The sequence below is a fragment of the Ranitomeya imitator genome, chromosome 2 (genome assembly GCF_032444005.1).
Source record: "Ranitomeya imitator isolate aRanImi1 chromosome 2, aRanImi1.pri, whole genome shotgun sequence".
Taxonomy (NCBI): Eukaryota; Metazoa; Chordata; class Amphibia; order Anura; family Dendrobatidae; genus Ranitomeya; species Ranitomeya imitator.
The window spans coordinates 817937260-817951051 of NC_091283.1; the positions used below are offsets into that span (position 1 = coordinate 817937260).

Consider the following 13792-nt stretch of genomic DNA (forward strand, 5'->3'; position numbering starts at 1 on the left):
TTATATATACACACACAAAATACAAAAACAAATAAAAATAAAATATATATAAAGAAAAAGAATAATACTAATAAAAATATCAATACTAATATAATATACATACTAATATATATATACACACTAGATGGTGGCCCGATTCTAACGCATCGGGTATTCTAGAATATGCATGTCCACGTAGTATATTGCCCAGCCACGTAGTATATTGCCCAGTTACGTATGTAACAGGTTAAAAAATAAAACAAAATAAACATATACTCACCTTCTGAAGGGCCCTTGTAGTCCTGTCGCCTGTGTGCGGTGCACGCGTCAGCTTCCGGTCCCAGGGTTGGTATGAGCGCAGGACCTGTGATGACATCACGGTCACATGACCGTGACATCATGGAAGGTCCTTCTCGCATAGCATCTTTAGAACAGGAACCTGCCGCTTGCACTGCCGAGGACAGGACGACACGTCGGAGGGTGAGAATAACGTTGTTTTTTTTTTAAATTATTATTTGTAATAGTAGATCTTTTTACTATTGATGCTGCATACGCATCATCAATAGTAAAAAGTTGGTCACACAGGGTTAATAGCTGCGTTAATGGAGTGCGGTACACCGCGCTTCGGTAACGCTGGCATTAACCCTGTGTGAGGGCTGACTGGATGACTGGAGGGGAGTGTGGAGCGGGCACTGACTGCAGGAAGGAAGGAGCGGCCATGTTGCCGCCGGACTGCGCCCGTCGCTGATTGGTCGTGGCAATGGTCGTGGGCGTTTTGCACGACTAATCAGCGACTTGGATTCCATGACAGACAGAGGCCACGACCAATGAATATCTGTGACAGAAGGACAGACAGAAGACGGAAGTGACCCTTAGACAATTATATAGTAGATTAGATAAAAAAAATAGAAAAATAATAACTAAAAAAAGAGTATTAATAATAATAAGAACAAATGTATAATATTGTCTGGTGGTAATTGTGAAAGCTCACCACTTTATTTTAGGCCGAGTCCAGATGGCCATATATCATGGTCCATATATGCCCAGACCAAGCACCAGTCTCCTGATCCAGATATACAGCATATACAAGGCTGAAGGTTCCAGTTAGGAAACCCTTGATCAGTCTTTGCATTTTGAAATATGGCCGTCTGGACCCTGACGACCTACAGTAAATCTGTACTTTTAGAGATTCAGGCCAATGATTGACCGATGCAGTCACATGTCCAGAACAGTTTTGTGTTAAACAAAAATAGAACCCGGCAAGAGAAAAGAAAATACGTTTTTGTCCATCTATGAAAACTATTTTTTTTGGAGTGCATGCAATTCATTGTACAGTTTTTATACTTTATTACAGAAATTAAACAGCTATTCTAACATTGTTCTTTTTGTTTTGTTCTTACGGTGTTAACGGCAGAAATTAGATAACACATTTATAACAGTACGATAGAAAATTTATATACTTTTTATTTATTTTTTACTGCACAATCAAGGTACAGTAATAAAAAAATCTGCCTTAGGCTACGTACCACCAGTGAGCTTTTGTAGAGTTTTTGATGTTGCAGATTTTCTGCACTTATTACGTAAATTAGGTTCCTTATGTTTTTTACATTCGTTTTTACTGCATTTTTGAAGCCGCGGTTTTTGCCTCTTTTTGGCGTGTTAGGTTTTCAATAAAGCTTCTTTGTCTTTGATACTTCCTGGTATTTGTCTTTGACAAAACTATATTGGTACTGTCCTGTGCAGATTACATGCGTTCTTGATGAATTTCCAGTGCGGAAACAAACTAAAGAAGCATGTATGTTTTTTTCCCTGTGGATTTTCCCGCATCTAATGCAAGTCTATAGGAAAAATCTTCACGTGGCTGCAAGAGAAATTGACATGCTGCGGATTTGAAACTCACACCATAAAAAAAAATATTTCTATAAATCGCATCCACTTTACTGGAACTGTAAGACCCTATGCAGCATCAATAGTAACAAGATATAATGTTAAAAATAATACAAAAAATTGCAATATTCTCACCTACCGACGTCCAACGCAGCGATGCTCCCGGCAGCTAGCGTTCCTAGTAATACATTGCGAAATCTCGCGAGAAGTCGACTTCTCGCGAGATTTTGCAATGTATTACTAGGAACGCTAGCTGCCGGGAGCATCGCTGTGCGGGACGTCGGTAGGTGAGAATACTGCGATTTTTTATTTTTTTTAACCTGGTTTGTGTTGTGCATGTGCTTTCGCAGCGGAAAACCGCTGCGTAGACGCATACACAACAGGTGCACATAGCCTCGACGGGTCGGTCAGAAAGACGGGCCCAGTCCACACGTTTTCCACAGGATCCGTCATTTCAACGTCTTGACGGATCCTGTGCAGATTTGGAAGACGGAAGTGTGAAAGAAGCCTTATACTCGAGCATATACAGTAAGCGAATAAAATAAATATAAGCAGTCAATGGTTGAGCTGTGCTTTTAAGACAGGAATTAATGCACCTTGATCTAATCAGTGTTTGAGATAATTTGTTAAATATGAAAAAAAGATCTCAGTAACCACAAAGTGCGCATAAGCTTTAAAAACTCCACAAACAGTCAAAAAAGAAAAACCTTACCCTGATTCAGGGACACCCAAATTCAGCAGTTTAATATCATGCACTCCCAGATGACAGCCCGTTATCTGAATCTTCCCCACAGGGCTCTTAACCAGCATCTCTTCCATCTTACAATTTTCTAGCGCCATCTATAATAAAAAAAAAAATGTATAAAAGAATATGTAAGAGCTTTGGATTTTTTTTTAGAAAGTATGATCAACTTTAAAAAATTATATCAGGGAAAGAAACGAGAACACAACTAAATTGGTAAGTTAAGTTTGATCCGACACTCCGTTATGGCTTTTGGAATCTGGCATAAGGAAAGAAAGGAGAGGAGCGTACAAAGAACTATTTGTACATAACAAAACCAGGAAACAATGGTGCTCAGGTGTCTGCAGGACACTTAATAATAACTGCGAAGAGCACGAGCTGAAATAATCACGTGTTTGGTCTCGATGTAAAGCACAGCAGGCCAACATGCGCTACCATGACTCTTCTCTGCTCGGAGTGACCTCAACCTCAACAACCCTGGAACGAGGAACCATTTCAGTAGTTCCAACGCCTTGGTTATCAGACCTGGTGGCGAGTTCCCTGCTGTTTTCTTTTGCTTTGTCTTCTGTAGATTTTTTGTGCTTGATCCAGACTGCTGGACTAAGCTTGGATTGTGAATATACATGTATTAATCCTGTCCTGATCTTGTCTTCTGCAATCCTAAGTCATCACTCTCGGCCCATTAAAAAAAAACTGATCTTTGTGACTTCATCTCAAACTTAAAGTCATGCCACAAATATCTTCTTTTTTTTTTTAACTGGCATAAATACAATGATCTCCTGAATCTTTTGTTCCTGTGTCTCTCCATTCTTGAGATATGGTCCCCCTCTTTTCCGCACCTCCTGATAGTAGTAGGACAAGAACTTAAACTCTGTATTTCAGGTTAACAATGCCAACACAATAACTATTCTCGGTGATTAAAGCTAATATTGGTCCATTTCCATCACGAGTGATTTGTGATATTTTCTTGTTGCGCAAGCCTGCATTCTCCGACATTGCATGTGACTGATGCAGCCGATGACTGAGGCTACTTTCACACTAGCGTTAACTGCAATCCGTCACAATGCGTCGTTTTGCAGAAAAAACGCATCCTGCAAAAGTGTTTGCAGGATGCGTTTTTTCTCCATTGACTAACATTACGCGACGCATTGCGACGGATTGCCACACGTCGCAACCGTCGCGCGACGGTTGCGCCGTTTTTCGGCCGACCGTTGGCCGCAAAAAACGTTCCATGTAACATTTTTTGCAGCCGACGGACCGTCTTTTCCGACCGCGCATGCGCGGCCGGAACTCCTCCCCCACCTCCCCGCACCTCACAATGGGGCAGCGGATGCGCTGAAAAGCAGCATCCGCTGCACCCGTTGTGCGGCGGAGGCAACGCTAGCGTCGGTAACCTCGGCCCGACGCACTGCGATGGGCCGGGCCCGACGCTAGTGTGAAAGAAGCCTAAGCTCAGCGGTTCTATTGATGTAGACAGCGCGAGTCTCTGAATACAGTGACTGGCTGCACTAGTGATGTGAACTTTTGATATAATTTCAACACAGAAACCAAACCACAGAGACGAAAGCAGTGGTGGAGAGCTGGTGCAGGAGGGTGAATACTGTTTCATTTAGTTAACTGTGCTGCCTGCAAGAATTTAGGGTCCACTGAGCTAAACATGGACATCCTTAGGCTAATTTGATTCAAAGGACAACACCTGCATGAGGTCTGTATGTTTTTCCTGTGTTTGCATGGGTTTCATCCCACACTCCAAAGACAAACTGGAAGGGAGGAGTAAAGAGCGAACGTGCTCAGATAAGGTATTATCCGAGCACACTAGTGCGCTAACCAGGACTGTGGAGTCAGAGACGGAGCCCATTTTGGTGGAGTCGGAGTCAGTGTAATGGAAATTGAGTCGTCGGAGGTTTGGCTTACCAACTCCACAGTCCTGGCAGGGCTGTGGAGCCAGAGTAGGAGCCCATTTTGGTGGAGTCGGAGTCAGTGTAATGGAAATTGAGGAGTCGGAGGTTTGGCTTACCAACTCCACAGTCCTGGCAGGGCTGTGGAGCCAGAGTAGGAGCCCATTTTGGTCGAGTCGGAGTCAGTGTAATGGAAATTGAGTCGTCGGAGGTTTGGCTTACCAACTCCACAGTCCTGGCAGGGCTGTGGAGTCAGAGTCAGAGCCCATTTTGGTGGAGTCGGAGTCATGGAAATTGAGGAGTCGAGTGAATGGCCTACCGACTCCACAGCCCTGGTGCTAACAGAGTATCTTCGGTGTGCTCGAATACTATGCTCGAGTTGCCACAGCTCCATGTCTCGCGGCTGTTAAACAGCCGCAACACATGCAGGGATTTCCTATTTGTTAGCCAATCCCTGCATGTGTTGTGGCTGTCAAACAGCCACGAGACATGCAGCCGTGGCAATTCAAGCATAGTAATCGAGCATGCCAAAGACACACCCAAGCATGTTTGGATAACACCTTATCCGAGCACGTTCGCTCAACACTAGTAGGGGGTTCAGATTGTGAGCCCACAGACGCCCACAACTCACCTGCGGAGACCGACATGCAGCGCGTCATTCCAGACTGCAGAATGTCAATTTCTCTTGCGGAAACGCTTTTCTCTGCAGGAGAAATTACATCAATAGAACGTATATTGGATGCGGTAAATCCGGTGAACACATGCGCTGCTAGTTCTGGATCGTGGGCACCCAGCCCAACTTTACCAAAAATTGTATCCGTCTGTTTGTTCACAAGTGTAGATTTTTTTTTTTACAGTACCAAACAACCATGTACGAAATAACCTTACAAGGAGGACAATATTTCATTTTTTTGGGGTGGAAAAGAGAAAACTTGATAAATACATTTTCGTAAAGTAATTACCCATTGGGTAAAATTCAGGCAGGGTTTGTACTAATAAAAAAAAAGGTGAGAACTATGAAAGTCTACGAGCCGCTAACCCCGATATGCAATAAAATAATAAGCGCTTCTAACAAGATTTCACACCAATTGTGGCACATACAATACAAGGAACATTTCCATAAAGCCATAGTAGTGGGATGTGCCCTTAAGGGTTTTTCACAGGATTCTGCTCTTCTACAATTATGCAGCCACGTTGCGTGCCCAACAGCCAATGTCACAGACATAGTGGAAGCAGTCGCATGGCAGGATAGCAGCGCCAGATGAAGAGCCAATGTCTTTTGCGAAGATCATAGCAGTTTAATCAGTACCAATTTTACCTAAAGCTAAAAGCTATTCATATTAATTGACTACAGTAGAGGAATTGATTTTCATGGCAAATTAAGGATCATTTGCAAAATAAAATGCATTTTTGTTTCGTCTCTTTCATCCCTCGCTTTCACAGGAATCGGGATTAGAGAATTAATCTTTTGACACCGTTTTAATGGCGGCTTCAGAATTGCCCTCAATGAGAGTTTCAAATATAGGAGTAAAAAAAAAAAGAAAAAAAAAAAGCGAAAGAATCCCGGTTACAACAATTAAATCTCTTTAAAAGAATAAAAAAAGAAGAGGTTATCTTGTAACTGAATTTTAAATAAGCAGAATGTAGAAGAGAAAAAAAAATGTATTACAACTCTCAAGTTTCTAGTATGGCGGCCGGCGGGGGCTGAGAGTTGTGCGTTTAGTTTTGTACAATGCAAATCAGATGTACTATATATGCAAATCAAGAAACACTGCACTCAATTAAGTATAAGGGACTTTCATGTCTTCCAGTGCCTTAATCCTAAATAAGAGAATGGAGAATGAGACCGCCGACCAGAATGGTCCTCTAATTGACTAGATCTGCATTGTGGAATTTGATTTAATGAACTCTTTAAACAATTCCGGCGAGTTCAGCCCAGAAAATAATAGTATCGCTGTTCCCCGGCATTTCTATATGCCTGTTCTAACCAGTAATCTGAAATTATAGGATGGAGCGTTATCCGAGGAGCCCTCTGGTGTTGTTCTTTGGACTTGTTGGACTTGCAAAAAGCAAGGACGTGTATCTAAACGATGCAGGATGCAAAGTTACCAATTAATGAGACGGGTGCACAGATTTATGCTAATAAGCTAAAAAGTTTTGAATACTTACGATCTTAACTATATGAATAGAAACATTCGGTTTGCAAGGAGTGGCAGAAACCCAGATATAATTATGTACTATTGAGACCGGTGTGTTGATTATTACAATTAAAGGGGTTGTCCGCCACTCAAATATCAACGACCTATCTATAGGATGGGATATCGATGTCAAATTAATAATAATCTTTATTTTTATATAGCGCTAACATATTCCGCAGCGCTTTACAGTTTTGCACACACTATCATCACTGTCCCCGTTGGGGCTCACAATCTAAATTCCCTATCAGTATGTCTTTGGCTTACTTCTTGGTCACCGTGGGAGTGAAAAACCTTTGTTTGGTGGGGGTGTCAGGTGTTGGAGCCCCCTGCAGTTTAGCATTGATTAGAAGAGGTCCATCTCTCCCCTAATAGAGGCCCATCATCAAAGCATGGGGAGCAGTGCAGTCAGAAGGCAGGGGAGCAGTGAAGTCGGAAGGCAGGGGAGGAGTGCAGTCGGAAGGCAGGGGAGGAGTGCAGTCGGAAGGCAGGGGAGGAGTGCAGTCAGAAGGCATGGGAGGAGTGCAGTCAGAAGGCAGGGGAGGAGTGCAGTCAGAAGGCAGGGGAGGAGTGCAGTCAGAAGGCAGCGGATGAGTGCAGTCAGAAGGCAGGGGAGCAGTGCAGTCGGAAGGCAGAGGAGGAGTGCAGTCGGAAGGCAGGGGAGGAGTGCAGTCGGAAGGCAGAGGAGGAGTGCAGTCGGAAGGCAGGAGAGGAGTGCAGTCGGAAGGCAGGGGAGGAGTGCAGTCAGAAGGCAGGGGAGGAGTGCAGTCAGAAGGCAGGGGAGGAGTGCAGTCAGAAGGCAGCGGATGAGTGCGGTCAGAAGGCAGGGGAGCAGTGCAGTCGGAAGGCAGAGGAGAAGTGCAGTCGGAAGGCAGGGGAGCAGTGTAGTCAGAAGGCAGGGGAGGAGTGCAGTCGGAAGGCAGAAGAGGAGTGCAGTCAGAAGGCAGGGGAGCAGTGCAGTCGGAAGGCAGGGGAGGAGTGCAGTCGGAAGGCAGGGGAGGAGTGCAGTCGGAAGGCAGAGGAGCAGTGCAGTCGGAAGGCAGGGGAGCAGTGTAGTCAGAAGGCAGGGGAGGAGTGCAGTCGGAAGGCAGGGGAGGAGTGCAGTCGGAAGGCAGGGGAGGAGTGCAGTCGGAAGGCAGGGGAGGAGTGCAGTCGGAAGGCAGGGGGAGGAGTGCAGTCGGAAGGCAGGGGAGGAGTGCAGTCGGAAGGCAGGGGAGGAGTCAGAAAGAAGTATATTGCACTCTTGAAGATAATGAGAAAAAACCCTTTAACTCATTGGAAAAAAAAATCAGCTGATCCCAGGTTTGAGTAAGATCCACGTAATCTAATGTCTTCCCGAACGGCTAGAGAACTGCTAAGAGGAACTATGGTGCAAAGCAACAATGTTTCTTACATAAGAAGCAACTTTTCCTTGAGCAAAGTATTTCAGCAGCTGTTCTCTTCTCCCTTCCATCTTAGAAGTAATACAATTATCAGAGTGGAACATACATGATCATGACCAAAGTGGCCATTATAAAGCGTAACAACATGTCATGTGGTTCAATATCCATCCGATGGACTGTAGTTTTACCAATACCATATTCAGCATATGCATGGAAACAAGAGTCATAAAGAGAAAAGAAATGAAAAAACTGAGAAATGAAAAAACTAAAATCAATTACAAATATCTACAAAACACATTTGTAAATTTTGGTCTTACAATGTTTCTTCCCTTTAAATTTTAATTCATGCCGCAAAAAATGGGATGTGTGAGGTCTTCCCATCAGGTACACGGCACTGCTAGCATTTTAAAAACAATATATTTTACCACTAAGTCTGAAAACTTCCCTTTCTCATACAGCTGACAAAATATATAAAAGGTACATCTGGTCTTGCACTTACGAGGATGGTTAACGTATTTTCGTGTGTTTGGCAGTAAGTAGCTCTAAATGATATTGCAGATTAGGTTGTATTTGGCTTTGCTGCACAGTATTCGTTATTGCTATTAACCAGCACTGCAATCCAAAACCTATGTAAAAACACGGATTATTAAAAAAATAGTTTTTGCATTTTTTGCAATTTTAGGCTCTTTTAAGTTGTTGGTTTTTTTTAAAAAAAATAATTTAATCGAGAAACGTATTTTCTTCTGTCTGGCCAACTATTTCACTCTGAACCATCCAGCCAGAAGAGAAAACACAAGGAGCAGATCCTAGGTCAGTATTACTGTTATTTTATGCTATTAGGGTCCCAGTATGACTAAAGAAACTGGTGATAGTCTACTGGAGCCTCAGTGGCTACTAGGATTCATGCTTAGAGGAAATCTGTCAGCTGGTTTTTGCCATTAAATCTGAAAGCAGCATAATATAGAGCAAGAGATCCTGATTCCAGTGATGTGTCACTTATTAGGTTGTGTCTTGTAGTTTCAATACAATCAAGTGTGTTATCAACAGGATATTATCACTGCCAGACAAGAACTCACATGCAGGCCAGTCAGGCGAATCTGTGTAACCCCGCCCCCACCACTAATTGACAGCTTGATGACTGCACAGTGTACACAGGAAGCAGCCAATCAGCGGTGTGGGCGGGGTTATACACAGCTGTGCAATTAAGCACTATTACTTCTACAACAGATAAAACAGGGATTCTATCAAAACTGTATCAAGCAGTCTAGTAAGTGATACATACCACCAAAAACCACTCCTCTAAATCTAGGTAAAGCGATCCTCTCCACAACTCAACAACTACAACCAATAGAGATGGTGAAGTAAACACGATCAATAATTAATAGAAATAACAAATCTTTATTCATATACTAGAAAGTACATACAACAATGACAGTGCACATGTATATATTCAAATACAAAGACTAATATTATAAATAGTAACAACAGAGATGAAAATCCTAAAACTCTGCTGTCAATGGACTATGCAATATGACAACAGAGACATACAAAACTGGAGTCGCCCATAAACACCTATGCTAGTGGAGTAGAATACCCGGAAAATACTAAAGATGATAATAATACTGCGGTAGACTATCACCCCATATAATCATAGAGATGGGCCATATACATATAAATAATCACCAGTATGGTGACAATGTGCCACAACCAATAGGCCAATGCCTATATAGAGTATATGAAATAACAGTACCAACTCAAGGCTACGACCCATCTACCATATAAAAAATCCTGTGTGTCCATTACCTGCAGCCATAGCATAGGTGAATACGCGGTACCCAGGTGGCCCCGACGCGCGTTTCGCTGTCCTGCAGCTTCGTCAGGAGGTAGCTAACTGCATGCATGGCGTCTATTATATACAAGCTAAGATAGCCCAATTGTGTACAGCTGCGGCGGCGAATTCCCGGCATGTTGCCGTCCGATGATGAGCGCGGCGCTCAAGGATCGCGTCACCCGGCAACAAAGCCCGGTCACATGACCGCGCCTGTTACCAAGGCAGCGCGATGCCCGTACAGAGCACCGCCACCCCCATCGAACAACAGCGCATGCGCGGGTCGCGCTCTAGTCTGCATGTAAACATAAAAGACGTCTGCCAGGTAAGAAACGATCATGTACCTCAACCCAACTACCTACCATAACTAATGTGCACAGTGGCACGGTCCATGTACACCCATAGATAAAAAGTGTATATATAAAGCTTTATGTCGCCCTTACGCTATCCCATTTAGACGCAAGTCTCCATGACTGCCCGTGTACACCAACACAGCACACTGACTCATCATGCTCATCAACTAAGATGTCTACATAGCATGATACCAAACGTGGTTAAATGGACATATGTACCATACGCAACAATGGTGGTATACACCTATCATGATAGAAACTAAATTAAATGAGCATATGTACATAGGACCGCAATACACAGTGTCAACCATGTTAGAATAATCATGGCCAGTCATGACTACATACATGCCTGATATATTATCACGCTCTCAGACACCACATACATGATCAGTACTACTATCAAGGATGGTACCATTGTTTACAAACATATATGATGCATAAATAGTACTACCAAACATTATTACACACTATATTAGCCCTAACATGACCAATCACTATATCCATAAGCGCTTAACACCATAAGACTATATAACAGTTGTTCTCCTCAAACAGGATTCTTCCAAATAACGTGGTTAATGGCTCCACTTCAAGCGTCAGACAGCTTGATCATCATCCATGGACCCATCATGAATATTTCCATATACGCCAAACAGAAAGGTTGAGGTAAGTATGTGACCAACATGCCTAGACCGATAAACATAAGTGAATAAAAACAATATTAAAAACAAACATGCACAAAACTAAAGAGTTTTAGGATTTTCATCTCTGTTGTTACTATTTATAATATTAGTCTTTGTATTTGAATATATACATGTGCACTGTCGTTGTTGTATGTACTTTCTAGTATATGAATAAAGATTTGTTATTACTGATCGTGTTTACTTCACCATCTCTATTGGTTGTAGTAAGTGATACATCCCTGGAATCAAGCTTTCTTGCTTTTTATTATGCTGCTCTCAGATTACAGCACAAAAACCTGCTGACAGATTCCCTTTAAGGCCTCATTCAGACATCAGTTTTTCACATACATGTTTTTCATGGATAGCACACGTATTATTTTTGGTTTATGCAGCTGTTCAGACGTCTGTGTTTTTTTGTGCATCAATTTTCTATTTTTGATCAAATCATCCATAGAAGTTTAGGAGTCTGTGCAAATCACAGATATGATACAGATGCCCATCTATGTGCAATCCAAGTGCTGTTCAATTTCCATATTGTTATTGGTAGGAGAAGCTTTGCAATTTTTATTTTTTCTTTTTTTGCAGACGTGAAAAATGTACCCGCCGACTAACATTGATGAAGATGGTTTCACGCTCAAGAATGGAAAGGAAAAAAAAAAGGTAAGTGTGAATGACGCCTTATTCCTGGGGAAAAATCCGGAACAGTGCAAGCTGACGACAACTGCACACAACATATGAAAATATTCGTGGTCACACCCAACCTGTGATACCTTCTATTAATACTGTAGTGTGTGACCACCTCTCTATTCATTGCTTTTCAGAAACCAGGTAGGACGGAAAATCAAGAATCCCCCATGGTAACGAAAGGTGCAAGTGCCACTTCTTGCAACTGAACCTATCAGACATTTATGTTCAAGGATGTATCTCTCGTGGAACAATCCATCACTATGATCGATTGGGTCCAAACTTAAAGGGAACCTGTCACCCCGAAAATCGCGGGTGAGGTAAGCCCACCAGCATCAGGGGCTTATCTACAGCATTCTGGAATGCTGTAGATAAGCCCCCGATGTTACCTGAAAGAGGAGAAAAAGAGGTTAGATTATACTCACCCATGGGCGGTCCCGCTCCGATGGGTGTCTCAGGTCCGGTACAGCGCCTCCCATCTTCATTCCATGAAGTCCTCTTCTGGTATTGACACTGTGGCTCCGGCACAGGCGTACTTTGTACGCCCTGTTGAGGGCAGAGCAAAGTACTGAAGTGCGCAGGCACAGGAAAGGTCAGAGAGGCCCGGCGCCTGCGCACTGCAGTACTTTGCTCTGCCCTCAACAGGGCAGACAAAGTACGCCTGCGCCGGAGCCGTGGCTGAAGATCAGAAGAGGACGTCATGGAATGAAGATGGGAGGCGCCGCAGCGGACCAGAGACACCCATTTGACCGGACCAGCAGCGGGACCGCCCCTGGGTGAGTATAATCTAAACTCTTTTTCTCCTCTTTCAGGATACATCGGGGGCTTATCTACAGCATTAAAAAAATGCTGTAGATAAGCCCCTGATGCCGGTGGGCTTACCTCACCTGCGATTTTCGGGGTGACAGGTTCCCTTTAAATGAGTGAGGCGGGCTGCCTTTACACTTAGGATTGTTGGGATGCCAGAGGTCAGATATCGACGATCAAAAAGTGATGACATTTGCTAGTGACCTGCCTCCCGTATAATTTTGCATATTCCTCCACTACTTATAGGTGGCAGGAAAGATGTAGAGGTTCTTTAGTTACGTATCCCTGTATCTTTCGATCAACCAGGAGACATTGAACAATCACATTAAGGGCTTCTTTAGATAATCGTTAAACAATTGTGACTCATTACCAGCAAACAACGTCCAACAAGTGTTTATACCGGACAACAATTGTGAATTAAATGGTTGAATAGCGATCGTTTCACTCCTCCTTTACGTTGGTCTACACGTTGAACGAGCGAACAATCTCCATTCACGTTACCGTTAACGAGAATTTTTTTGCTCACCTAAAGGATTTCGTGCACAATCTGAGAGCATTTTTGGGCAACACGTTCAGTTGCTCAACCCAATCACATTACACAATTAGCGCGAATCGGATTATCGGCCAATGTAAACGCCCCTTCAAGATGTCTCTGGCTACAAAGAAAAAAAGTAGTGTCACAAAAATTAATCTTAATTATTAAACTGTATCTCCACCTTTACAAAACTGCCGACCCCCTCATCGATAATTCCCCACTGAATTCCAGAACCATGAAGAGTTGTGCTGTGCATCCTTGGGAATCTACCAGTAGGATCAACCCTCCAAAGATGTCTATATGTGCACGTAGGTCATAGAAAGTTTAATAAAATGATACCTTTATATCTGAGATCAATTGGCTTATTCCGTATTTTTCTTAATATGTAAATAGACTGTTAGGATCTATGGGCCGGACATAGCTCTCCAGGAAGATCTGCCTCAGGAGCTTGTTTTAAATTTAAAAAAAAGGCAGGAGCTTGGTGCAACAATGGAGCAGCATCTTCTCAACTTGTGTTCTATTGATCCTCGTCGATAAGGCTGAGCTGTCAATCATGGAAAACGGGGGCGGAGATAAATAAAAAAAACAAGTGGTTGGGAATGGTTTTAATAGTCATTTTGTGCTTACAGACTCCCTTATACTACAGGACTCCACTGAGGAACACTTTCCACGACAACATGTCAAAGTAAAAAAAAAGTTAGCAAAGTTTTTCTCGTTGCTCTTGAAAAAAACCACACAAGTTCGGGCTCCGCTTACAAGAAGCCTTTCAATCTTAAGTCCGTGTAACAATCATTTCTTTCTATGCTGCATTTAATTAACATA

At 43.0% G+C, this 13792-nt stretch overlaps 1 protein-coding gene across 2 annotated transcripts in view; it reads right to left on the minus strand.

The window, feature by feature from the left end:
- MGMT (O-6-methylguanine-DNA methyltransferase) overlaps positions 1–13792 on the minus strand; it is a 545121-nt gene that overhangs the window by 461767 nt on the left and 69562 nt on the right. For both annotated transcript variants that reach the window (XM_069753943.1, XM_069753944.1), the window contains exon 3: positions 2579–2706. In XM_069753943.1, coding sequence (XP_069610044.1) covers positions 2579–2706 — 128 coding nt within the window. The remainder of the gene's footprint in view (positions 1–2578; positions 2707–13792) is intronic.